The sequence below is a fragment of the Mustela nivalis genome (genome assembly GCF_964662115.1).
Source record: "Mustela nivalis genome assembly, chromosome: 6".
Taxonomy (NCBI): domain Eukaryota; kingdom Metazoa; phylum Chordata; class Mammalia; order Carnivora; family Mustelidae; genus Mustela; species Mustela nivalis.
In genome coordinates this window covers 118,879,722-118,905,932 of record NC_139025.1, presented here as the reverse complement: position 1 = coordinate 118,905,932, position 26,211 = coordinate 118,879,722, and the positions used below count along the sequence as shown (strand labels likewise).

General features: G+C 39.8%; 1 protein-coding gene across 1 annotated transcript in view; it reads right to left on the bottom strand.

The window, feature by feature from the left end:
* Positions 1-23,095, bottom strand: part of ETFA (electron transfer flavoprotein subunit alpha) — an 82,794-nt gene extending 59,699 nt beyond the window's left edge. Inside the window, exons 1-4 of the mRNA XM_082736008.1 lie at positions 22,792-23,095; positions 3,275-3,421; positions 1,346-1,427; positions 1,162-1,244 (exon numbers count right to left, since the gene is read on the bottom strand). Of these exons, the coding sequence (XP_082592134.1) occupies positions 1,162-1,244; positions 1,346-1,427; positions 3,275-3,421; positions 22,792-22,830 (351 nt within the window). The 5' untranslated portion in view covers positions 22,831-23,095. The remainder of the gene's footprint in view (positions 1-1,161; positions 1,245-1,345; positions 1,428-3,274; positions 3,422-22,791) is intronic.
* Positions 23,096-26,211: the final 3,116 nt, after the last annotated feature.

Here is a 26,211-nt window from a genome sequence, read left to right as displayed (position 1 = left end):
ACAAAACAATTCATGATATAATATTACATTTTAGGAGTAAAAAAAAATGTGTACTGGTATTATAATTTCAAAATCCATAGCAAAGGGACTAAAATAATATACAACTGTTAACACCTATATTTCTGAAACAGGAAGAGGGAGTTGGGAAGAAAGGGGAACTTTGATATCTTGCTCTGCATACTACTGTACTATACGCATCCTTTCTAATAAAAATGTATTTGTGTACAACCTAATTTATAATCTTTAAAACTAAAAACTGCAACTTATTAAGAATGGGATAGAAGAAAAGGGAATTAGAATACCCATGGCAGAGCCCCTGGGTGGCTCAGTGGGTTAAAGCCTCTGCCTTCGGCTCAGGTCATGATCTCAGGGTCCTGGGATCGAGCCCTGCATCGGGCTCTCTGCTCAGTGGGGAGCCTGCTTCCTCCTCTCTGTCTGCCTCTCTGCCTACCTGTGATTTCTCTCTGTCAAATAAATAAATAAAATCTTAAAAAAAAAAAAAAAAAAGAATACCCATGGCCACAGAGAGAGAAAGAACAACCCAGTGACAAATTCTCTTGGGCCCCCCCTTAGTTTATCTCCCTCTTTTTAAAAACTTCATGCAGATAACTAACCATCTGATGGCACATTCTTTCTTCAGACATATCACAATGCACACGATCAGATTACAGCTTTCTTCAACCTAAGGTTGTTTCTAACTACCACGCAGCCCTTCCAAATTCTCCAAGGAGACAGAATTTGGCCTTTGTAAATATCCATCAGCCACTCAAATAAACCACTGCTTAGGGTGAGTTACTACTACAAATGACATTTACACACAGACAATACAACATTGTTTTTAAAGAAAAATAATCTTTAAAAAGATCCTAGTTTTCTCCATGACAAAATTTGAACATGTGGAAGTAGCATTCTAATAATTCTGACAAAATCTTGAAAGAACAGATTTGTCTCTGTGACAAAATTTGAAAACATGGAGTTGGAGTTGGCATTTTTAAAGAAATTTTAACAAAGTCTTAAGAGAAAAAATTTTAGCAAAACTACCATATTAATTCAGAAAGCCAGGATTAGCTACCTAAACAGAGTCTGTTGTACATTTTCAGCATAATGAAATACAACCCCTCCAAGTAATGACATCAGAATCCACATTCTCGATCTTCTCACCTTTCCAAAGGCAGATGCTCCCGCACAGATGTGTGTGTAATTGAACTGCTTCTGAGTTGCCAGAATCAATGGCGTCAGCTCCTCTGAGAATTAAACACATTTGTGAAATACACTTTGTGATATTTTCATATTCTTATATTCAGGCATACTCAGACACTACACTTTTTCCACTGGAAAAGCTCACCTGGAAGGAAGCCTTTGTATGTATCATGCTGAGCCACCAGAACTTTTGCTACACCTGCTACTTTGCAGAGATCTTGTACCACCTGTAATTAAAAGAGTAATTATCCACCTAACAGAAAGATACAAACAGAGCCACTACTACAAAAACCACAGAACATAAAATCTTGATGGCGAACTACAGAAATCATTGCTTTTTAGACTACAGAAATAGTTCTTAACAGAAAAAGAGCAACTTAAGTAAAAACAAAAATTCTTCAACAACAAAAAAAAATCTTAGGCCAATTGATCTTACTACCAATTATCTTAAACAAAAATTCCTGCCTTGAAAAAGGAAAGTATTAATTGATAAGCCAAAATTAGCACAGCTTTCTACTCAAACTTAGTTATAAATTGTGCTTCTTACCTTTCAATTAATTCAAGTGTAAAGTCATCATTTTAGAAATGGTGAAAATGAGGCAATGGTTAGTTCTCTCTCTCAGACACACAAACAATAACAACACAGCCTATGGGTTCGCTAGAAGCAAAGAATAGGACCTAACCACACTGGTTTACAGGCCTCTGCACTCTATTTGGCAATAATGATTTCTGCTGACATTAAAATTATTGAATTTAGGCAAGAGAAAAATCTTATATAATGATCCATTGTCAACTTCTGAGTTCTTGCCCAACTACATATATTTAGGTATGAGAAAGCAAAATAATTTTTACTTTAATTCCTCATTTCTTCCTGTGTGGAATCAGAATGAAGTTCTGGGAAAATTTTTTGACTACTCAGAATTCTTATATACAGAAGGTAAGTAGAATCCCTTTTATTCTCTAATTACAGCAAGATCGGCTTTTGCTTTAGAAGGGACATAGCTATCATATCATGGTCTCTGTCTTCTTGTTCACCTCCATGATGATTCGCAGATGAGTAGGCATGAAAAGCTGTGCCCCCCACTCAATGGAAGGTAAGGCTGCAACAATATTCACGGTTTCCAAGGTTGTAAAAGTACCTCTGTCAAACCAAGTATTCACTGGCAGACTACCTGGTACTATCAAAACTGTCTTTTTTACCTGAAAAAACTTCTGACACTACACAGAAAAATCACTTACTGCTTACAATAAATAACTACCAAAAAAAAAAAAAAACCAGTATAAAACTGAAATTTGCCTAAGCTATTAACTGTTTCTTTACACAAGTACTATTTTTCTTTCAGATAGGACTGTGACAAAACGAGATCGTAACTAAAGAGAAAATGATTTCTGTTTTGATTATTCTCAAAAGAGTGTGAATAAAACAGCATTTCAAGTCCCCAGCTGCACACTTGGCAGCTCCTGCACGATACAGGAGGGAACTGATAGCTCAACTTAACGGGAGCATGATTTCAACTACACTGCAGCCCAGGAGTACAGATCCTGCAAACCATATTCTAGCACCCTTCTAGAGAGTTAGTTCACAAAGCCATTATCTCATTGCAACAACAACAACAAAACGAAGAATACCTTTTACTAAGAGCTATAGTTTGAAAAGCATAGTACTTAACATTTGAAGTCTTATACCAATTAAAAATTAAAATCCATGATACTCCAGATTTACCACTTTCAGGAATTAAAAGCAATTAGCTAGTATATTCATCAATACAAAAAAGGGATCGGCTATTAACCTCTAAGGAGACTCAAATATTATCATTCTATTTGGTACCTGATGGCACACGATGGTGCCAGTGGAACTAAATCAAGTATTTTAACTCATTTCAAAAGACAAAATGCTTAGTGAGCAAACCTTTTAGTTCCTTTTTCACATGTAGTAATGACTATGACATTGGCCATTTAATGAGGATTAGAGCCCAGTTTGGGTTATAGTCCTCAGCATAATTCTCTGTTGCCATCTTTCCCTGTCTCTTGATGGAGATTATATTTGCTATGGCTGACCTTAAAGATTTCTCACCTTGTCACATTTGGTTCCAGCTACTAAGCAAGACACTTCACCTCCAACACGTTTGGCTGCAGTGATGGTATTTAATGTAATGGGTGCTAAGGTATCATTTGCATGCTCAGCTATTACCAGGGTACTTTGAAATCGTAGCAATGAGGCCTAAAAGGGAAAAAAAAAAAAGGTGGAACAGAATATTATAATACAAATAGGTTTTTAAAACCCTAATTGTTAAGCATGTGTGCTTTTAAAAAAATGCACACAACACTCAGTTCTATAAATGTATTCATAAAGTACTTGCTCAATGGCAAAAATAAACTATTTGTGTCTATTATTCTATTACTAATATTCCAATATTAAAATAATACAAATATTACTAATAATATTATTCACACTAATAATATAAAGTGCGAATTTATATTCTATTAGAAAAATTTAATTATTTCAAAACAAATTTCCCATTGATCTATGTTTCTGAATATTATGTGTCCAATGAGAAACTGCCAACTGCATCTAAATTTAAAATTCTTAAGTCGAGAGGTGCCTCGGTGGCTCAGTCGGTTAAGCATCCAACTCTTGATTTGAGCTCAGGTCATAATCTCAGCGCCGTAAGATGGAGACCCACGGCAGACCCTGCCCTGGGTTTGGAGTCTGCTTAAGATTCTCTCACTTCCTCTCCCTCATCCCCTCATCCCCACCCCAACTCAGGCACATGTGCTTTCTCTCAAATAAATAAATAAATAAATGTAAAATCCCCCCCCCTTTTTTTTAAAAGATTTTATGTATTTATTTGACAGATAGAGATCACAAGTAGGCAGAGAGGCAGGCAGAGAGAGAGGAAGGGAAGCAGGCTCCCCGCCAAGCAGAGAGCCCGACGCGGGGCTCGATCCCAGGACCCCAGAATCATGACCTGAGACGAAGGCAGAGGCTTTATCCCACTGAGCCACCCAGGTATCCCAATAGATGTAAAATTCTTAAGTAGAACACATTAACTATCAAACTCAGAATCAAACTATTACTAGTTATATCCGCTTGCACCACAACTGCTAAAGATACAGTATATCCAGAAATAATGGGTTTGAAACCAATTACTAAAGTTGATTTTATTGCTTTCAGGCAAAATGCATTCAATACCCAAATAACTGATAATGTAAATCTGTCTTTAAAACACAGTATCACACAGTTATTTTGGTGGGCTTCCAACTGTTTAAAACATGCTTCTAAATTCAAAAAAGAAGCTTGCAGACCATATCTTGAAACCAACCAGTATCCACCTGTATCTACTGTGGACTATCAAGAGACCGTCAATAGCTCACAGTCATCTGGAATAATTTCCAACACCAGGAACACAAAGATGAACAAGAATGGTCACTGTACTCAAGGACTTTAAGGGAAATATGACTTGTTTTCATACAATTATGAGAATAGTCTTTCAATCAATGAAGAGATCCAAAAGGCTGGAGGTTGCAGATCATGAAATATAGAATCAAGAGAAACAAACGAAGAAATGTAGGTGTTCTTGTCATATGAAAACATGAGGAAGGCTACCACAGATGTGACAAAATAAGAAAACTGTGGAACTATCCTTATGAAAAATCACAATGAGAAATGAGAAAAGGAGGTGCTGATGATCAAACGGCATGGTTGTATGGCTTAATTCAGCAATAATCTTTGATCTGGAGCTGGGGTGAGGAAAGCATGGTACAAAATTTACACCAGAACTGGAAATTTACAAAGGAGGGAATGAATGAAAGGCAGGCAGGCATGGGACTCTAATGCTCATTACACAACTAAATTTACAAAATACATTTACTATACTGTAAATACCAATTGCTATATTTTAATATTCTTTATGTTTTTATTGCTATTAAGTATATGAGCATACCAGTTTAACCAGTTCTGTAATCATTTGGGTAATTAGTAATTTTTTATTATTGTTTATAAAGATTTTCTCATGTATTGATTTGAGAGAGTGAGAAAGCACAAGCAGGGGGAGCAGCAGAGAGAGAGAGAGAGAGAGAGAGGAAGCAGACCCCCTGCTGAGCAGGGAGCCCAACATGAGGCTGGATCCCAGGACCCTGGGATCATGACCTGAGCCGAAAGCAGATGCTTAACTGACTGAACCACCCAGGTGCCCCTGTAATTTTATTATCATAAACAATGCAGGGGCATCTGGCTGTCAGCGGAGCATCCAACTCTTTATCTCAGGGTTATAGTTTTGAGCCCCACACTGGGTGTAGAGATTACTTTAAAAAATAATAAAATGCATAAAAATCAAACAATCCAGAGAAAACCATACTTATAGCTGAATCTTTGTACTCACCCTCAACAAAACAGAGTTTGTTTTTGTATAGAAAGACCCTTCTGACTGGAACCTGGCCAGACCTTAGCTGCTCTGCTTCCAAAGCCAGATTCTCTGCAACCTTCAATCAGTTATAGAGACCCTCTTCCCCTAAGCTGTCTACCTGTACCAGTTCATCCTCAACCTTCTCCTCAGTCCTCTAAATCACCTCTTTCCTTGATGAACCAATCCCAGAGCTGGGGACCAGAAACTCTAGGGATATGCCAGTGGAAGGAATAGTTGCATTATGTATCATGGATGGCATTTCTTGTCTTTTTCTTCCCTTTCTGCTTACTCAAAGGAAGCAAGGAAAGAGGGGAAATGAGACTTATGTTGTTGCCAGATCAAGTACCTGCTTGTATAACTTATTCTTTTTAACAATTAAAAAAACTTGTCTTCTTACAGGAGGTGGTTAAAGTAAGGTTAGAAACCTTTATGTATATCTTATGCTTCTTTCTTATGACAAATTCCTAGAAGTGTTAAATCAAAAGGAAGGCACACTTTTAAATTTTTTAATACTGACTGACACAAACTGTTCCCCAGAAAATTGTAGCAATTCACAACAGTTCACAATTCTTGGAATGGAATAAAAGTTCTTAGAAGGCAAATACCATGCCTATTCAAAGAACCTAGTACAATTTTTTTTAATCTACATCTGTAGAAATATATAGCATTTTCTCTATTTTATTTTATTTTTTTTAAAGATTTTATTTATTTATTTGACAGAGAGAGATCACAAGTAGACGGAGAGGCAGGCAGAGAGAGAGGAGGGAGCAGGCTCCCTGCTGAGCAGAGAGCCCGATGCGGGACTCAATCCCAGGACCCTGAGATCATGACCTGAGCCGAAGGCAGCGGCTTAACCCACTGAGCCACCCAGGCACCCAGCATTTTCTCTATTTTAATCAGATGATCACAGTTACCTTGCAAAGAACTCTAATTAGGACTCAGTGGCATAATTTATTATTTAAATCACATTTCATAAGAATTGCCAGTAACAAACTCCTTATTACCAATATATGTCAGATACCATATTTTGATTATGTTTCATTCATCATTTACTATAAAAATTATGAGATTTCCATCATCATTTCAAGAATAAATCCAAGATTTGGTGGCAGAAAGCCCATACTTGCCATAAATTATAGTTTCAGCATAAGACAAATTAGGCAGTTCTCCCAAGGAATCATCAAGCTTTTTAAACTTCTGGGGGAACACTGTATATTCTTTTTAAAAGAGTATTCAAAATTGTAAAAGTAAACAACAACAAAAGAACATACAAAAGAACCCACTCAGTTATCTACCTGATCAATATTTACTAATTATTGTTACATCATTCGGGCACTCTATATTACTTTATCACTTGACTCCTTATAGTTTTTAACACTAAGTTTCCTTCTAACTTAGTGTTTTCTACCTTCTATTCCTCAGATACAACCTGAAGAGAAGCTACAGCACCTAAACATGGTTATGTGGCTTAATTCAGCAGTAATAGTTATGTGTAGCAGGAGAAACTAGTCTGTAGCCTTTAAAATGTTATGCCTCAATATAGGGCCCAGTTTCTTTATCTGCAAATTGAGGGTGGTTAGCTAGCTCTGAGGAATTCAAACTACACTTCATATAAGACTAAGGGTGTCAGGGAGGCATACCTCAGGAACCACTACATAGGATAAAGTAAAAACCAGGCAAGCAGGGTTGCCAGAATGACTCCCCAGCTCTGCTTTAACCAAATTAACTAAACCAAAATATACAGACATTGAGAGAGAGTCGACCATGGAAACACATGGGGGTTAGGGCACTGACCCTTGATGCAGTCAAAAATCTACATTAACTTTTGACTCCCCCAAAACTAATACCATACTGTTGACCAGAAGCCTTCCCAATAACAAGTCAATTAATACATATTTTGTATGTTACATATATTATTATATACCATATTCTTTTTTTTTTAATAAACATATATTTTTCCCCCAGGGGTACAGGTCTCTGAATCACCAGGTTTACACACTTCACAGCACTCACCATAGCACATACCCTCCCAATGTCCATAACCCCACCCCCCTCTCCCGACTCCCCTCCCCCCAGCAACCCTCAGTTTGTTTTGTGAGATTAAGAGTCACTAACGGTTTGTCTCCCTCCCAATCCCATCTTGTTTCATTTAATCTTCTCCTATCCCCTAAACCCCCATCTCCACTTCCTCATACCAGGGAAATCATATTATAGTTGTCTTTCTCCGACTGACTTATTTCACTAAGCATGATGCCCTCTAGTTCCATCCACATCGTCGCAAATGGCAAGATTTCATTTCTTTTGATGGCTGCATAGTATATACCATATTCTTAAAGTAAGCCAGAGGAAAAAAAAATATTAAGAAAATCATTAGAAGAGAAAATGTATTTACTGTACTGCACTCTATTTATAAAAAAAAAAATTCACATACAAGTGAACCAATGCAGTTCAAATCCATGTTGTTCAAGAGCCAACTGTGTATCTTACTTAAAGTTTACAACTCTCTGATGTAGGTATTATTATTAACTTTTTACAGATGAGGAAACTGGAGCTTAGGGTCTACATAGCTAGGAAGCAGAGCCTGTTTAAAAGTGTAAGCAGTCAGAGGCACCTGGGTGGCTCAGTTAAGCAGCTGGCTCTTGATTTTAGCTCAGGTCATGATCTCAGGGTCCTGGGATCCAGCCCCACACTTAGCCACTTAGTGGGTAATCTACTTGTGGATTTCTCTCCCTGCCCTCTCCCTGCTCATGCCCACTCACACAAGCTTTCTCTCTTTCTCAGATAATCTTTTTTTGAAAAGCATAAGCAGTCAGACTCCAGAATTTGCGTTTTTAATTACTAGCTCACAACAAAGTACCATCATTTTTAAGCTGTTTTATATTGGTATCCCTAGCTTTTCAAAAATTCATTTTATGCCACTTCACTTTTATGAAGGACGTACCTGTTTCCGCTACCCAAAACAAATCTGAAGAGGATTTTCATTTTTATGAAAAAAGGTGAAAAACAAAAATAGCACTGAGCATTTGTTTTGCAGCAAGCTGTACCCCCAAAGCATCACATACCCCAAAGCAGCAAGAGGGGCACCATCAAGCTCCTTCCCTGGAACTACACTCAGCATCAACTCACCATAGCTTTGAACTGTGTGAGCATCTGTGATTTGTCTTATTTTGTGCATCCATTAACAAAATGTATCCTACAGGGCGCCTGGGTGGCTCAGTGGGTTAAGCCGCTGCCTTCGGCTCAGGTCATGATCTCAGGGTCCTGGGATCGAGTCTCGCATCGGGCTCTCTGCCTGGCAGGGAGCCTGCTTCCCTCTCTCTCTCTCTGCCTGCCTCTCCTTCTACTTGTGATTTCTCTCTGTCAAATAAATAAATAAAATCTTAAAAAAAAAATGTATCCTACAATATGAGAAAAACCTAAGAGGTTATTTTTTGGGTCTGAGAACGCTAAAAAATGTTTCCTTGTAAGTTAATGGCAACTGCTTCTTCACTTTACACCATTTTAGCTTAGGAAAGGTTTTATACAAAAGCTCTGTTTTGCGTATCAAGGGAAACCTGTAGATGGGTCTATTCCTATAAGATTTCACTTAGCAATATTTTCCTAATTTTAAATAAATAGCATTAATCAAACAGAAACAAAAAAATATGATGTAAAAGTCCTCTTTTTCAGTTCTAAACATTCTATAGCCCTAAAATCCTACTTTAGGTATAAGAGCAATATAGATAACTACTAAAGATTCAAAAAGGTCCATTACTGAAAAGGTGTTTTTTTTTTCCTGAAAAGGTTTTTAAACAGAAGTTATATTATGTTTTGTTTTTTTTTGTTTTTTTAAAGAATGTATTTATTTGTCAGAGACAGAGAGACAGAGAGAGCACAAGCAGGGGGAGCTGCAGAGGGAGAAGCAGACTACCGGCTGAGCAGGGAGCTCAATGCGGGGACTTGATCCTAGGACTGTGGGACCACGACGACCCAAGCAAAGGCAGGCATTTATCTGACGGAGCCAACCAGGCGCCCCAACAAAAGTTATACTTTATTATCTTATGATCCACTGCATCTGTACACTTTAAAAGGGCCCTATTTTTTTTTTTTTAAGATTTTATTTATTTGACAGAGATCACAGGTAGGCAGAGAGGCAGGCATAGAGTGAGAGGGAAGCAGGCTCCCCGCTGAGCAGAGAGTCCAATGCTAGGCTCTGGGCTCCATCCCAGGACCCTGAGATCATGACCTAAGCCGAAGGCAGAGGCTTTAACCCACTGAGCCACCCAGGCACCCCAGGGCCTTCTTTTTTAATGGGGGGGGGGGGAGAGCCAAATTCTTTTAAACATTCAGAGATAACTATAGAAAAACTTAATAAGGTAACAGCCCCAGAAATGAATCTCAACCTCTTCAAAACACTGAAACTACTAACGCAGGAGGCTGTCACCATAAATTCTGGCTCATTTGACCTGGGCCCTCAAAATTGCCTGACAATGTTACTATGTTACCCACATTGGCAAGCTCACTCTCCATAGCAACTATTTCAAATAACCCCTTCTGATGTTTCTCAAATGCTAATAGAGTCAGCTTCCTACTATGAGAAGAAGCCTCATTTCCTACTTTATTCACAATGAAAACTGAAGCCCTTAGAGTGGGGGGACTTGCTTCACCTTCCTGATATCCAACAAAAATTACTGTCCCTGTCCTATCAAAATAGAAGCTACTACAGGTCCTAGATTTGATAGCTTTATCTGAGCTCTAGATTCTGTCCTCTTAAATCTAGCTGAAGACTTCTTTCTATAATCTCTCAGTAATATCTCTAACCTCTCCCATTTTCCAGGGCTCCCTCTGATCAACATTTAAACATGTCTGAGGCTCTCCCAATTTTAAAGAAGCCCAAAATTAAAAACCCACTAGCACCGCCTTCCACTCCAATTCTCTAATTCCCCAACTTCCATTCATGCCCCAACTACTTGCACTCTGGCTTATGTCCTCACCAAAATTACCCTCAGATACTTTTCAGGCTTTACCTTACTTATTCTCTCAGGAATATTTGAAATTATTGACTACTCACTTCTCATTTTGCATGGCTTAATTTATAATTTATGACCTATATAAGAATCACATATATATATATATATATATATATATATATATATATATATATATTGGAGGAACAAGGAAGATACTAAATCTTATTCCTAAGTACTGGACCTAAAATTAAGTTACATCTGCACATCCAACTGACTTGGATGTCAGTCTTGCCTGTCTCCATCAAGCACTCACCAACTCAGCAGATCCTAATCTTAATTCATCTTTCCCCTGATCTTCTAGCCCCTTACCAGACTGCCTCTCCAGAGGTCTTTAAGGGATGTACCACTCTCTAACAAGTTGCCCAAACCATGATCTGAGAGTCGTATCTGAGTTTCTTCCTCAACCCTCACATCCAACAGACTACAAAAGTCATACCAATTCTTCCTTCTAAATACAGCATCTCCTAAATCCACTCACTTCTCTCCATCATCAATGCCAACACCTAGTGTACGTCATCATCCTTCTCCTCTATCACTCCACATCTCCCAAACCAGCTTTCTCCTCTCCACTCCATTTCTCTGTCCTTTCCATGACACAAATCCAGCATATTATTCCCCTGCCTAAAAACATCAATAGCTTCCTGCCCACTAAACTCTTTAGGTCGGCTTACCAGGCATTTATTTTATGGTGTGCTCTATCTCTCTATTCATTTCATGGTGTGATATATTTATCCACATATTCCTCTCTTCATTTATACCTTATTTTCAGATACTTGAACTTGCTCTGCTCTCTCTGACCCCCAGCTTTCCCTTATGTTGTTCCTTCTACCTAGAGGACCTCTTCCCCTGTTACCTGATTAGCTTCCAGTCAATCATCCTTAAGTTTTCTGCTTAAATGTCAGGCTTTCCAAAAAGCCTTAGTACAGTGCAGTGGCAAACAGTACAGGCTCTGGAGCCACCCTGCGTAGGTCTAAATTCCACTACCACTGCAACTTCTCTGTGTCTCAGTTCCCTGATCATAAAATAGAGATGATGATGATGATGGCCTCACAGAGTTGTGAGAATTGAATTACTGGAATAGTACCTAGAACATAAATGCTCAATAAACATTAGCTATACAGAAAAGCTTTCTTTGGATCTCCTTGGACGAGTTAACTTTGCCAGCACCAGCACAGTACACTGAATTGCCTTCATTACAGCACTTATCACACTTGACTATCCTCACTCAATTACTCTGCCATGTCCACCTGATTTTTTTTTTTTAAGATTTGAGAGACTATAGACCCTGAAAAACAACCTGAGGGTTTTGGAGGGGCGGTGGGTGGGAAGTTGGGGGAACCAGGTGGTGGGTATTGGGGAGGGCACGTATTGCATGGAGCACTGGGTGTGGTGCAAAAACAATGAATACTGTTACACTGAAAAGAAATTAAAAAAAAAAATTTTATTTTTTTGACAGAGAGAGAGAGGGAGACAGCGAGAAAGGGAACACAAGCAGGGGGAGTGGGAGAGGGAAAAGCGGGCTTCCTGCCAAGCAGGGAGCCTGATGCAGGGCTCGATCCCCAAACCCTGGGGAAGCTTCACGACTGAGCCACCCAGGTACCCTGACATTGATTTTGAGGACAGGGGCCATATCTGATTTTCTTACCACTAACCCCAGTTTCTACTTCAGTGTCTAGTTCAGAGGAGATATCCAGTAAATGAAGTGAACATTGATTTTAAAAATAAAGAATGAGATGACAAGCAACAGATTGGGAGAAAACTATTTGCAAAAGACATATAATAAAAGGCTGTTATCTAAAAGAACACAAAGAACTCTTAAAACTCAACAATAACAAACTGATTTTTAAATATAAGCAAAAGATCTGAACAGACACTTCACCAAAGAAGTGGTGGATGGCAAATAAGCACATGTAAAGATGTTCAACATCATGTATTAGGGAACTGCAAATTAAACAAAATGAGAAATACTGCATACCTATAAGAACAGTGAAAACCTGGGTGCCAGTGGGGCTCAGCAGGTTAGGCTTCTGCCTTCAGCTCAGGTCATGATCTCAGAGTCCTGGGATGGAGCCCTGCATCAGGCTCTCTGCAGAGCAGAGAGAGCCTGCTTCCCCCTCTGTCTCTCTGGCTGCCTCTCTGCCTGCTTGTGATCTCAGTCTGTCAAATAAATAAATAAAATCATAAAAAAAAAAAAAAAAAGAATAGTGAAAATCCAAAACTCTGACAATACCAAATGCTGGTGAAGATGAGGAGCAATAGGAACTCTGGTGGAAATTAAAAATTGTACAGCCACTGTGGAGGACAAAGCGGCAGTTTCTGACAAAACTAAATATACTCTTGTCATATAATCCAAAAGTCATACTTCCTGGTATCCACCCAAATGAGCTGAATTTATTTACACACAAAAACCTGAATATGGATATCTACCCCAGCTTTATTCGTAATTACCAAAACTTGGTAGCAACCAAAAAGTCCTTCAGTAGGTAAATGGATAAACTGTAATTCATCCAGAAAACAGAATATTCAGCACTTAAAAAAAAAAAAAAGGCATATCAGACCATGAAAAGGCTACATAATGTACAGTTCCACTTAGACGGCATGCTGGAAAAGCAAAACTACAGAGACAGATCAGCAGTTGCCAGGGATTGGGGGCAGAGAGGTGAGAGGGAAACAAGCAGAGCACAGATTTTAGGGCAGTGAAACTATTCTGTATAATACCATAACTGTGGATATGTGCCACTGTACATTTGGGATACACCCATAGAATGTAGAACACCAAGAGTGAACCTTAACATAAACCATGGACTTTGGATGATAATATGTCAATGTGGTTTCATCAACTGGAACAAAAGCACCACTTTTGCGAACTCTCTGTAGTTTCTGCTCAATTCTGTGGTAAGTCTCAAACTGCTCCCCCAAATGGTGTATTTTTTTTTTCACATAGTCTATTTTTAAAAAATCTTCTGTTGCTTTAAAAACATCCTTTGAATAGTTCTACTCTATGCACTGAGCTACAGAAAACAATTTTAAGGGCACCTGCGTGGCTCAGTGGGTTAAAGTCTTTGCCTTTGCTTCAGGTCATGATTTCAGGGTCCTGGGATGGAGTCCCAAATTGGGCTCTCTGCTCAGCAGGGAGCCTGCTTCCCACTTCCCTCATGCCTGCCTCTCTGCCTACTTGTGATTTCTGTCTGTCAAATTAATACATAAAAACTTTTTAAAAATATGTGTATATATATAAAAAACTATTTTAAGACTCTAGATCAGCCTTTCTCCAAGGCTGCTCATCTAACTCAGAGAAAATCTAAATGACTGTTCTCTTAATTCTCCCAAGAATGAACATAGGAGAGAAATTAATTCATTGCATATAGAGGGTGCTTTAAATGTTTGTTGCCACCTTACACTTACTAACTTCCTTTTGTGTGTGTGAGTGTACAAGAAGCTTATTGGGGAGTACTCTTGGAAACAACATCTATGAGGCATCAAGGAGACAAGACCATGTGGTGGAAGAAGCTAAATGCAAGACTGCACTGCAGTCACAAAAAAGATCTCAGCTGATCCCACAAGGAGTCTTGGAGCTATGATGGCCCTTCAGAGTTACACAGAAATGAAACAAGGGTGCTACAGATCTTCCTTTTCATGTGTGTCATTACTCCAGGGCTAATTTTTTTTCTTTTCTTAAGTTCCAGGGCTCCTTCAGCATGTGCTTGGACCTTACCTTGGACAAAATTCACATACACTTTCAATTTTATTTTAACAATCAAACTAACATGACTGATGCTTTATTTCTGTTTCTAGCTCAACCCTGCAAATAATCCATTTAAAAACCAAAATATCTAATAAGAACACATACAATATAAACAGAATTAAAATAATAAATGATTAAAGATAGCCAAAGCTCAAAAATGTTTACCTAAAGAAAATCCTTCACCTTTATTACTTCATCGCTCAATAACAATTAAAAAGCAAAGTAATTTTCAGTTTACAAAGTAATTTCAGATATCTTTTTAATTTCCCCAACCCCCAACTAGATTATCCTCCCTGCTACTACGTGTTTCCGAAATACCCTATACACCTTCCTGTTACAATGATCATACTTAAAATAATGTGTTCAACGTCTGTCCTCCCTCATCTACTCACACCATGTGAGCAGAAATTAGGTGTGTCTGTTCTCCACAGTGAATTTTGTACCTACCTTTGTGCCTGCCACATAGCAGGCACTCAATGAATGTTTAGTGACTAACTGAAGTTTCCCCAAAATGATAAACTAAACTCTTTGTATCTCACTGGTAACTTCATTATCTAAGCACTTACATGTCTACTTACCAAGAACAGTATATAAATTGTTAAACCACTACAAAAGATACCCCATCACGCTTTCAGAAAACTTACCAAAACTGACCAGACTTAGTTTAAATAGTAAAATGTGAAGTTTTCTTTCACAAACCAACTGCATACCTCACAGAGCTCGCTGGCCCTTCTGAGATGGTATACTTTTTGAAGGCAAGCCTTAAAGGGGTTATCATTCTCTCTCCACGCTTTCAGAGCCAAACTTCTTGAAAATAATGTAATCATCAATTACTGCCTCATCTCTATCTTCTTTACTCACAGCAAACTGGCTTTCACACCCACTATAACACTGACTCCAGTTTTTTCAAAGTCACTAACAACCTTGTTATAGCTAAGTCCAATGGATAAATTTTGGTCCTTCTCTTAACAATGTTGACACTGCTTTTGATTTTTCAGTCTTTTAGGTGTAACCACAGAAATTTACTACTCAGGAGTTCCTGCTATGACTTCAAGTCTGTGTTCATGTAGTAAACTACCATAAGGGTTAAAAAAATAAAATAAAATAAAATAAAAAGCTGGATTCTAATTCCCTACTTTACCCTTACAAACCCACTCAAAACCTAAAGTAGTAAGAATAATTTTAACCTACTCCTCTCCCCACCCCACCATCTTTGAAAACTAAGTGAGATATAGGTAAGGAGAAGGACAGCATGAGGATCTTTTTGCTTAACTCAAAAATAAAAAGGCAAGAATAAGCTATAAAATCTTTTGTTCTGGGACACCTGGGTGGTTCAACTGGTTAAGCATCTGCCTTCAGCTCAGGTCATGATGCCACAGTTCTGAGATGGAGCCCCGTGTCCAGCACCCTGCTCAGTAGGGAGCCTGCTTCTCCCTCTCCCCTCTGGCCACCACCCACCCCGCTTATGCTCTCCCTCTCTCTCTCAAATAATAAATATCATTTAAAAAAAAACTTTCCCAGGTCTAATGAAAAAGATAAATAATATGTAATTAAAATCACCTTTCCCTATTTTAACATACATTTTATAGTAATAAAATGTATATTACATTTTTGTACTTAAACTAAATAACTTACTTTAACCTCTTTGACAAAATATGGTAGCTTTTAATCATGACTAGAAATGTCATGACATTGGTTATAATATTAAAAACACACTCAATTTACTTCATTTTAAAAACAGACAAGGCCCTTAGTAGACACACTAGCAGGCAGAATAATTTTACAGAATTCATCTCATACAATAAATCTTTTAGAACCATCAAAATTGGCTCTCTTTCTTCTTTCAAAAGAAATTAAAATTTGCATGCAAATTACACAGTTCAATCTTATTTGTCAATGATAGGGCATGGACTCTGAAAAATGCCATGTTCCTTCACACCAGTTTCACAGCTTCTGAATCGTGATTGTTATGCCTCCCCATGTGGCAATGAATACAAAAACAGGAACATTCAAATGCCCTTGAAAAGGGTTGCTTCACTCTCCACATAAAGTATATCTTTGGTATCTTAATTAGTCAACAAATCAATTTCAAATGCAAATGAATATAAAATAATACTCATAATTCAGATTGATATCCCCACAAGAATGTTAACTAATTGCAAATGACTACCTATTTTCCTCTTAATGTGTTCTCTAGTTCTTTACTGTAGACATAAAATACCACCTTCATTAAACAGATGACATTGAAGAGCCCCCCAAAGATGAAAGACTTTGCTCAAGGGCACATATCAGGTCAATACTGGAAATAGAACTTGGAAACCAAATGCAAGTCATTTAACTTACATTCCAATAATTTAAGATATCTTTTCTTTAAAGATATAAAGATACTTATAAAATGTATCATCTTAATTATTTTTAAGTGTGTGGTTAGCTATGTATACATCGTTAACAGTTCAAGATAATCTTTTAATAGATTATAATCTATTATTACAAAATATATTTTATGGAATTGTATCTTCCTAAATAATCCATGGTTAGCTACAGAACCAATTTTCTAAGATTTCAAGAGTAGGGATTTTGGATAAGCTACTTGACTTTATGACATCACCGATGTATAAATGTTGGGGTTCAGAGCTGATGGCCAAGAAAGAGTTCTTGAGATGTCTTCAGTGCAAAAAGGTGATTTTAGTAAAGCACAGAGACAGGACCCATGGCAAGAAAGAGCTATACTGGCGCTATGACGGATGACTAGCTTCTGAGGCGCTAGCCATTGTTAGGGAAAGGTCACTTATTACTATCTAGTAAAACCTTCGTCATGAGACCCTTCAGATGTATATTAGTAGGCCATATTCTTAGAGGATGATTGCAAACATGTATCTTAGTGGTAAAGATAAAGGAAGTTTCCAAAGGAATTTGTATGTGTAAAGAAGACTTACAGGATCCTGGAGGTCAGGATAATGTTAATCATAGAGGCAGCTGAGTTCCTAGAGGAAGGTCACTCTACCTGTTTCAAGGACTTGTCGGTAGACTGTAAGCAATAAGAAAATTTAATTTTCTTCTTTTGGCTTTGTTTCCCACATCATCACAAGAAAACAGGAGCCAGAAGGGACTCCCACTATAGAAATATACGACAACTTGAGAGCATCAGAAAATTTAAGATAGTGGGGCACCTGTGTGGCTCAGTCAACCAGCCAGCTTTTGATTTCAGCTCAGGTCGTGATCTGAGGATCCTGGGATTGAGCTCCATGTTGGTCTCTGCACTCAGCAGCAAATCTGCTTGAAGATTCTCTCTCTCCCTGTGCCCCTACCCTACCCATACAAGCTCGGGGGCACATGTACTCTCTCTCATAAATAAATAAATATTTTCTAAAAAATGTTATGTTAGTGGATTTTAACATACTAACGGATCCATAATAAATACATAAATAAGCAATAAGGAAATGTTCTTCCTTAAAATGGAATGCTAATAAATGTAGAAAGAATGATGGAATTAGAAAAATTACCATTTTACACCACAGTAATAATTTCTCTTAAAAACGATCTATGTTAAGACTACTGGGTGAACTGCTATTCTACATAGTACCAGAAGTCCTAGCCTCAGCAATCAGACAACAAAAGAAATTAAAGACATCCAAATCAGCAAAGAAATCAAACTCTCACTCTTTGCAGATGATATGATACTTTATGTGGAAAACCCCAAAAACTCCACTCCAAAACTGCTAGAACTCATACAAAAATTCAGTAAAGTGTCCGGATATAAAATCAATGCACAGAAATCAGTTGCATTTCTATACACCAACAACAAGACAGAAAAAAGAAAAGTTAAGGAGTCGATCCCATTTACAATTGCACCCAAAACCACAAGATACCTAGGAATAAACCTAACCAAAGAGGCAAAGAAGCTGTACTCAGGAAACTATAAAGTACTCATGAGAGAAATTGAGGAAGACAGAAAGAAATGGAAAAACATTCCATGCTCATGGATTGGAAGAACAAATACTGTGAAAATGTCTATACTACCTAAAACAATCTACACATTTAATGCAATCCCAATCCAAATACCATCAATTTTTTTCAAAGAAATGGAACAAATAATCCTAAAATTTATATGGAACCAGAAAAGACCTCGAATAGCCAGAGGAATGTTGAAAAAGAAGATCAAAGTTGGTGGCATCACAATTTTAGACTTCAAACTCTATTAAAAGCTGTTAATCATCAGGACAGTATGGTACTGGCACAAAAACAGACACATAGATCAATGGAACATAATAGAGAGCCCAGAAATGGACCCTCAACTTTATGGTCAACTCATCTTCGACAAAGCAGGAAAGAACGCCCAATGGGAAAAAGACAGTCTCTTCAACAAATGGTGTTGGGAAAACTGGACAGCCACATGCAGAAAAATGAAACTGGACCATTTCCTTACACCACACATAAAAACAGACTCAGAATAGATGAAAGACTTCAACATGAGAGATATCCATCAAAATCCTTGAAGAGAACACAGGCAGCAACCTCTTCAACCTCAGCTGCAGCAACTTCTTCCTAGAAACATTGCCAAAGGCAAGGGAAGCAAGGGGAACATGAGGCTATTGGGACTTCATCAAGATCAAAAGCTTTTGCACAGCAAAGTAAATAGTTAACAAAACCAAAGGACAACTGACAGATGGGAGAAGATATTCACAAATGACCTATCAGATGAAGGGCTAGTACCCAAAATCTATGAAGAACCTAGCAAACTCAACACCCAAAGAACAAATAATCCAATCAAGAAATGGGCAGAAGACATGAACAGACATTTCTGCAAAGACATCCAGAAGGCCAACAGACACAAGAAAAAGTGCTCTACATCACTTGCTCGGCATCAGGTAAATACAAATCAAAACCACAATGAGATACCATCTCACACCAGTCAGAATGGCTAAAATTAACAAGTCAGGAAATGGCAGATGTTGGCAAGGATGCGGAGAAAGAGGAACCATCCTACACCATTGGTGGGAATGCACGCTGGTGCAGCCACTCTGGAAAACAGTATGGAGGTTCCTCAAAAAGTTGACAATAGAGCTACCCTAAGACCCAGCAATTACACTACTGGGTATTTACCCTAAAGATACAAATGTAGTGATCCGAAGGGGCATGTGCACCCAAATGTTTATAGCAGCAATGTCCACAACAGGCAAACTATGTAAAGAACCTAGATGTCCATCAACAGATGAATGGATAAAGAAGTGGTATATATACACAATGGAATACTATGCAGCCATCAAAAGAAGCAAAATCTTGCAATTTGCAATGACATGGATGGATCTAGAGGGTATTATGCTGAGCGAAATAAGTAAATCTGAGAAAACCAATTATCGTATGATCTCCCTGATATGAGGAATTTGAGAGGCAGAGCAGGTGGGGGGGGGGGTTGGGGGAGTAGGGAAGGAAAAAATGAAACAAGATGGCATGGCAGGGGAGATAAATTACAAAACAAAGAGGGTTGCTGGGGAATGGGGGGTAGGAACAGGGTAGTTGGGTTGTGGACAGCGGAGAGGGTATATGTGCTATGGTGAGTGCTGTGAAATGTGTAAGTCAAATGTGTTGACTCACAGACCTGTATGCCTGGGGCAAATAATACATTATGTGTTAATTAAAAAAAAAAAAAAAAAAGACTAGTGGGTGAAAGCCTGAGAGAAACAAATGATTTACATAATCTCGATATATCTCCCTCCAAATTAGTTTAAAATCACAAAGAAGTAGTTACTTGTTAGTGGGAAAACCTGGTGAACACCACTTAAGCCAAGTAAAGTTAACACCACCGATAATGGGATAAATCAGTATTATTAGCCTCCTAAAATGATGCCCTGCGAACACGTATCACTTCTGCAAAACTCCTGCCAAAATAACATGAGGAAACACTAGACAAACCTAAATTAGAAACAGTCAACAAAAAAGACCTGTACTCTTCAAAAATGTCAATGCCATCAAAGCTAAAGAAAGGCTGAGGGGCTTTTCCAACAAAGACTAAATGAGAGATGAAAACTAAATGCAAGGCATGATCCTGGACTACCCTAAACCAAACTGCTAGAAAAATTGCTACAAATGATATTAATGTGACAACTGGCAACATCTGAATGTCTACAGATTTTATAACAGTATTGTATCATTGTTAAAGTTCCTGACTTTGCCAATTTTACTGCGGAAATGAAAGGTGAACCTCCTTGTTCTCAGAAAATACACACCGACTTACTTAAGAATAAGGGGCATGTCTGCAAAACATTCTCAAATTGTTCAGAAAAATAACAAGGGGCACCTCGGTGGCTCAGCTGGTTGAGTGGCCAACTCCTGGTTTCAGCTCAGGTCATGATCTCAGCTCCACAAATGGGATCCTGTGGATTCTCTCCTTCTCCCTTTGCCCCTCCCCCAGCACAAATGTGCACATTTCTCTCTCTCTCTCTCTCTCTCTCTCTCCCTCCCTCTCACACACAAGCTATCTCTCTCAAATAAATAAATCTTTTAAAAAAGGGGGGAAAGATAAATAATAAGTATATATGAAAAGAGAGAAAGCAAATAAGCCAAACTGTTAATAGCTAGTAAAACTGAAAGGGTTTTGAGAATTATGTACACTATTCTTAGAGCTTTCCTGTAAGTTTGAAGTTATTTCAAAATTTAAAAAGTTAAATATGTATGGGTATTTATGGATCTATTTTAGAAGTGTTCCCACCACTTCCTTATATTCTTGAAATTCAACTCTGAAACATTCTTATGACCTTAGAGCAACTACTCTACTTAGCTTCATTTCATATTTTCAAAATAAGTCAAGGTCAAACTTCTTGGCAAACCACAATAAAGATTTGGAAATACTGTGAATGTCTATCGGTAAATTGTGTTGACAAGAATTACTTAAGCTAATCATTCCATTTTTTCCATTAGATCTAAAAAACATCTGAGTCTTAAACTGCCCCCAACTAAAATTATTTCATTTTTTTAAAAGATTTTATTTATTTTAGAGAGAGAGAACACAGTGGGGGTGGAGGGCAGAGAGAGAAGGAGAAGCAGACTCCTGGTGAGCAGGGAGCCAGACATGAAGCTCAATCCCTGGACCCTGGGATCATGACCTGAGCCAAAGGTAGATGCTTACCCAACTGAGCCACCTAGGCGCCAAATTATTTCACTTATGCCAGACTCCTAACCAGTCCACAAGACTACCTTCTAATTACTGTGTAGCTATTTTTCTGCCAGTCTGACACTGATAGGTGAATTACCCCAAATCCATGACTATCCATGACTTTAACTTGTTTATGTCTTTATCTTCTGAGGAAAAAAATCTCCTGAGAGAAAGAATGAACACTGCCTTGAAGGATGGAGATTTGAACTTTTACAAGGAAGAGGGACACACGAGATTTTTTTTTTTTTTAATGAAACAAGGAATACACAGAAAAAGAGCCTACAGACATCTAGGAATATTGCCAGCTATGTCTCAGAGAGAAAATCTCTGTGGGGTGGGAAAATATGCACGGATAAAACCACCTGCAGGAAAAGTACAAAACGTCAGCAAGGTTTCTGACCCAGTTTAACAATCTTGCTTTTCAGTTAGCCTAATTGTAAACTGGAAAACTTACACGATTCACCATATAAATTGTTATTTGACTTGTAATTGATCAACCTCCAAATACTACTGTCCCATAGCATAAAGACAAAGATATACTTTCCATCTGTATTTCCCACAAGAGAGAAATGTGGTAAACTCATGATTTGTCACAAAAGAAAGCATCGAAAACTCATCCACTATCAAGAGTTCCCTGGCTCTTTGGCCAACAATCTACTACTGCAGTATAAAAAGATGCCTGCCTTTCCAAACTGGCTAAAGCTGTCAAATTGGATGACTGACTTTACACTACATTCACCTATACTCAGCACTGCCCCAAAAGCCAGGGAGCAGAGCAAGTTTCCACAAAACCTCCCCTTCCAGCCTCCGTCCCCCAGATTGTGAGCGGATACCAGCAGCCACGACGGGCCCAGAGAAAAGGTTTTCGAATTCAAACTCTTTCCCAACTTTCCCAGAGGGCATCCCAGCAGCGACATTTTCCTCCCTCATTAGTGATTCCGGGGATGTGGCAGCCTGCTCCCAGCCAACACAGAGAACCTGGCGGCCTGGTAGAGAGCAGAGTAAACCCAGAGCACGGAGTGGGGGTGGGAAACAGACGCTCAGCCTCTAATTAAGGTCACTCTGACCTCGGACTTCGCCCCCGCCCCCAACGCAAGCGACCCGGAAGGAGTTCACAGCAGGCTCCAGAACCCCGAGCCCGAGCTACAGACCAGGCTGGGCCTGCCTGCGGTAAGGTCGGTCAGGTCCGTGGGAGACGGTGACCTTCGCCAAGACTCACGGGGACGGCACACTGAGGCTGGCCCGTCACCGGACTCGGCCCACCCCTCCGGGACTCACCGCCCGCCGTAGCTGCCCTGGAGCCGCAGCTCGGAACATGGTCTCCGCTCCCGTCCGCCTCGCAGCAACGTCAGTCTTCCAGCAACCCACAGCCGAGCGCAGCTGGGCAGCCTCTGCGAGTCACTATAACGCTCGCGAGACGCGCGAACGAGAGCGGGAACGCCTCAGGCAAGAGCACGAGTTCACGGTTTCTGTCTGCCCATTGGGCAGTCGCGCAGCCAATGGGGATGGCGGAAAGTTAGGGACCAGACTTAGAAGTAGGGCAAAGGTGAGATGTTCCTCTGAGAGTCCGCGGGTGAAGTGCGGCGGGAGAATGCCTAGCGGAGCTGGTCATTTGCAGATTACGGTGGCCCAGAAGGCCTCTCCGCCGCACAGTGGGCACCGTAGTTACCGAGAACTTTCCCCCTGGGAGGCTGACGTCACTTTCCTGGCTTCCCGGCCCTCACACTCCTATATCTTTTGCTCGCTCATTTGTTCACACATAGCGCTACACTTGTAACGTGCTGAACACATTTTCCAGGTCAGGGGATTATAATAAAAGGATGCATGAGATGCTGACCTCACCAGACTCTGAAGGAAACAATCGTTCCTTCATGGAAAGAGGGATCTGCCAGGCTGTTGCTATTTGAGCTAGGTTCTAGGAAAAAAAATAACCGTGTGGGCAAAAACCCATAAGGGGAAGGTTCAAGGACAGGGATATGACTGTGTGCCGCCCACAAAAAGAGGCAAAATGGCTGGAACAACAGATTGGGCAAGGCCTTGAAAGTGGGTGACTTGGGGCCCACCCTGGCCCTGTCCTCTCCCCACTCTGTCACTGGGCACACCACCCACATCCTGGCTTCAGGGCCTTTGGCTGCCAAATCTCTCCTGACCTTTGGATCCATGTATGTATGGGCATCTTCTCAGGAAGTCCTGCAACATCTCAAACCCATGCAATTGACTGCATTCCCTTCTCGATTTAATTCTCCTGTATTCCCTTTTTTCAGAAATGCTTTCCACCTCCACTCATCTGCTCAAGCCAGAAACCTAGGGGGACCATCCTTGACTCCTTTCTCCCTTTCATTACTTTATCCTACCAGTCACTAAGTTCTAGCAGTTCCACTCCCAAACAGCTCCCAAATCCATCTAAGACTCTCTTCTACCCCACTCTGTGTTTGAATTGCTCTAGTTACCTTCTTTCTGTTCACCCAGCTTCTATTCTTCACCCTCCAATCCACTTCCCACTGCAACCAAAGGGCTCTTTCATAAGAGTAGATTGGTGATGTTACTCCCTTGTTGAATACACTTCAGTGCCACTACCATGGGCTTTTAAGATAAAATGCAAACCCCTTAACATGATGTATAAGCCCTACATGAACTAATCCTTTCCTTTCTCTTGAGCCTTGTCTTCCCCCGACCCTCATCCCCCATGGCCATACACACCTTCCTTCAAATCCTCCAATGCCCTACCCACTCTGCCTTCCCACTCTCTTCTTCCTCATTCTACCTTTACTCCTTCAACTGTTTAATAACTTCATTTTTGAAATTTTGGCTTGGACATTCCTCCCCCCACTAACTCTGAATGAAATACCTCTCCCATGTCACCTGTACTTTCCCTATATTGACAATTGTCATATGGGTTGTAATGACCTGGTTACTTCTTTGTCTCACCCATCCGACTGTAAGGCCTACAAAGGCAGAGGGTATGTCCTACCTCTTTTTTTTTATTGTGTCTTCAACACCTTCCACAGTGCCTGGCTCATAGTAGGCATTCGATCGGTGTTTGTTAAATAAATCAACAAACCAAAAAAGGACTTGTTAAAAAAGTCTGAACTTTACCATAAAATTTTTAGGCAGGGGAGTGATATGTTTGAAAATGGTCTCAATTCCCAATTTATCAACCACCTATCTTTACACCATTTTTCCATCCTAACTAATAAATCCCACTGGCTTTACCTTCAAAAGATCTCTAGAAATCAATAACTTCTACCAACACCTCTTTATTCCTCTACCACTACCACCTTCCCTATCTTCTCTCACACAGATGACTGCAGGAGCATCCAATCTGTTCTGTGTATCCCCTGGCCTCCAGCATTTTCTTCCCCAAACAGCAAACTGAATATCCCCTCTTCTGTTACTGTGCCCCAGACACAGGCCTTGCTGCTCTTGAACTCACCAAGTGGCTCCCATCTTAGGGCTTTACACTTTGGTTGTTCCCTTTGCCTGAAATGCACTTTCCGGAGGATCCACATGGCTCTTTTTATCACTTCATTCAGATTGCTGCTCAAAACCCACATTTTCAGAAAGACCAACCTTGACAACTTGGGCTAAAATAGCACCCTCCTCTCTTATTTTATTTTTCTGCTTGGCATTTGTCACCACCTAATAGGATACACATTTTTGTTCATTTGCTTATTGCTGATCTACTTGCATGGGAATGTAGGTTCTCTGGAGCAAGAACTTTGAGTCAACAAACATTCTTAGGACCCTGTGCTCAGCTTTTGCTTTTTCCTCTTTCCTCTTTCTCATGTCGAGTCCACCTTTAACACTCCACTCAGGGGCCATTTCTTCTGTAGGGTCTTCCCTGATCTTCCAGGATAAATGAATCCTTCCCTCTTCATCCTCCCGGTTCTGTGAACAATGAGGTGAGAACTTAGCTTGAACATCTACATGCAACCACGTAGATGATGTCTGTACCCATGAGGAGACTGGAGCTTTTGGACGCCCCCCCTCCCCCAGTGAATCATCTGTGGAAGGGACAATTTAGTATTCCACTTATCCCTGCATTTGCCTCCAAATCTGGTCCCCAGCTCAACTCATCTGAGTCCTGTGGAAGTGGAAGGAAGAGGGAAGAGTCAGTAAAAACTGAAAGGGATATTTAACTAAAAACCATGTCAAAGATAGGTACACAAACTAACCTCCTTCCATGCCTCCCCACCCATGACAAAGCAAAACACAAAAGCGGGGAGAACATTCCCCAGCCTCACCCCCATGAGACAGCTTTGTCACCTTCCAGGCTGCGTGAATCAGCATCATCTGTGTTCTCAAGGCATAATACCCGTGGAGTAGAGTGTTTCCTAGCAGAGCAGAGCCAGAGCAGAGGAGAAGGCTGAAAACTGCCAAAGTCTGCGATAACAGACAAGACCTGTTCCTGAGCACACATGAGACGCTGCCTAAGGATTTTGTGGGGGTTGAGGGGGGTGCGGAGGAGTTTTATATTTACATGAAGGTCAAGTACTACCAAAATGTGAACACTGTATTGGAAGATCTTCTGTATACATATTTGGGTGTCTGTCCTTCCCACTCAGTTATAAGATGCTTTGGTAGTGAGACCCACAGTTTTTACTACTTGGTTCACATCTGTGGATGTTTAGTGAGCGGAAAAGGAAGAGGTGGGTGGGGGAAAGGGAGGGTGGATTTACCAATCAACCATGGAAGGCC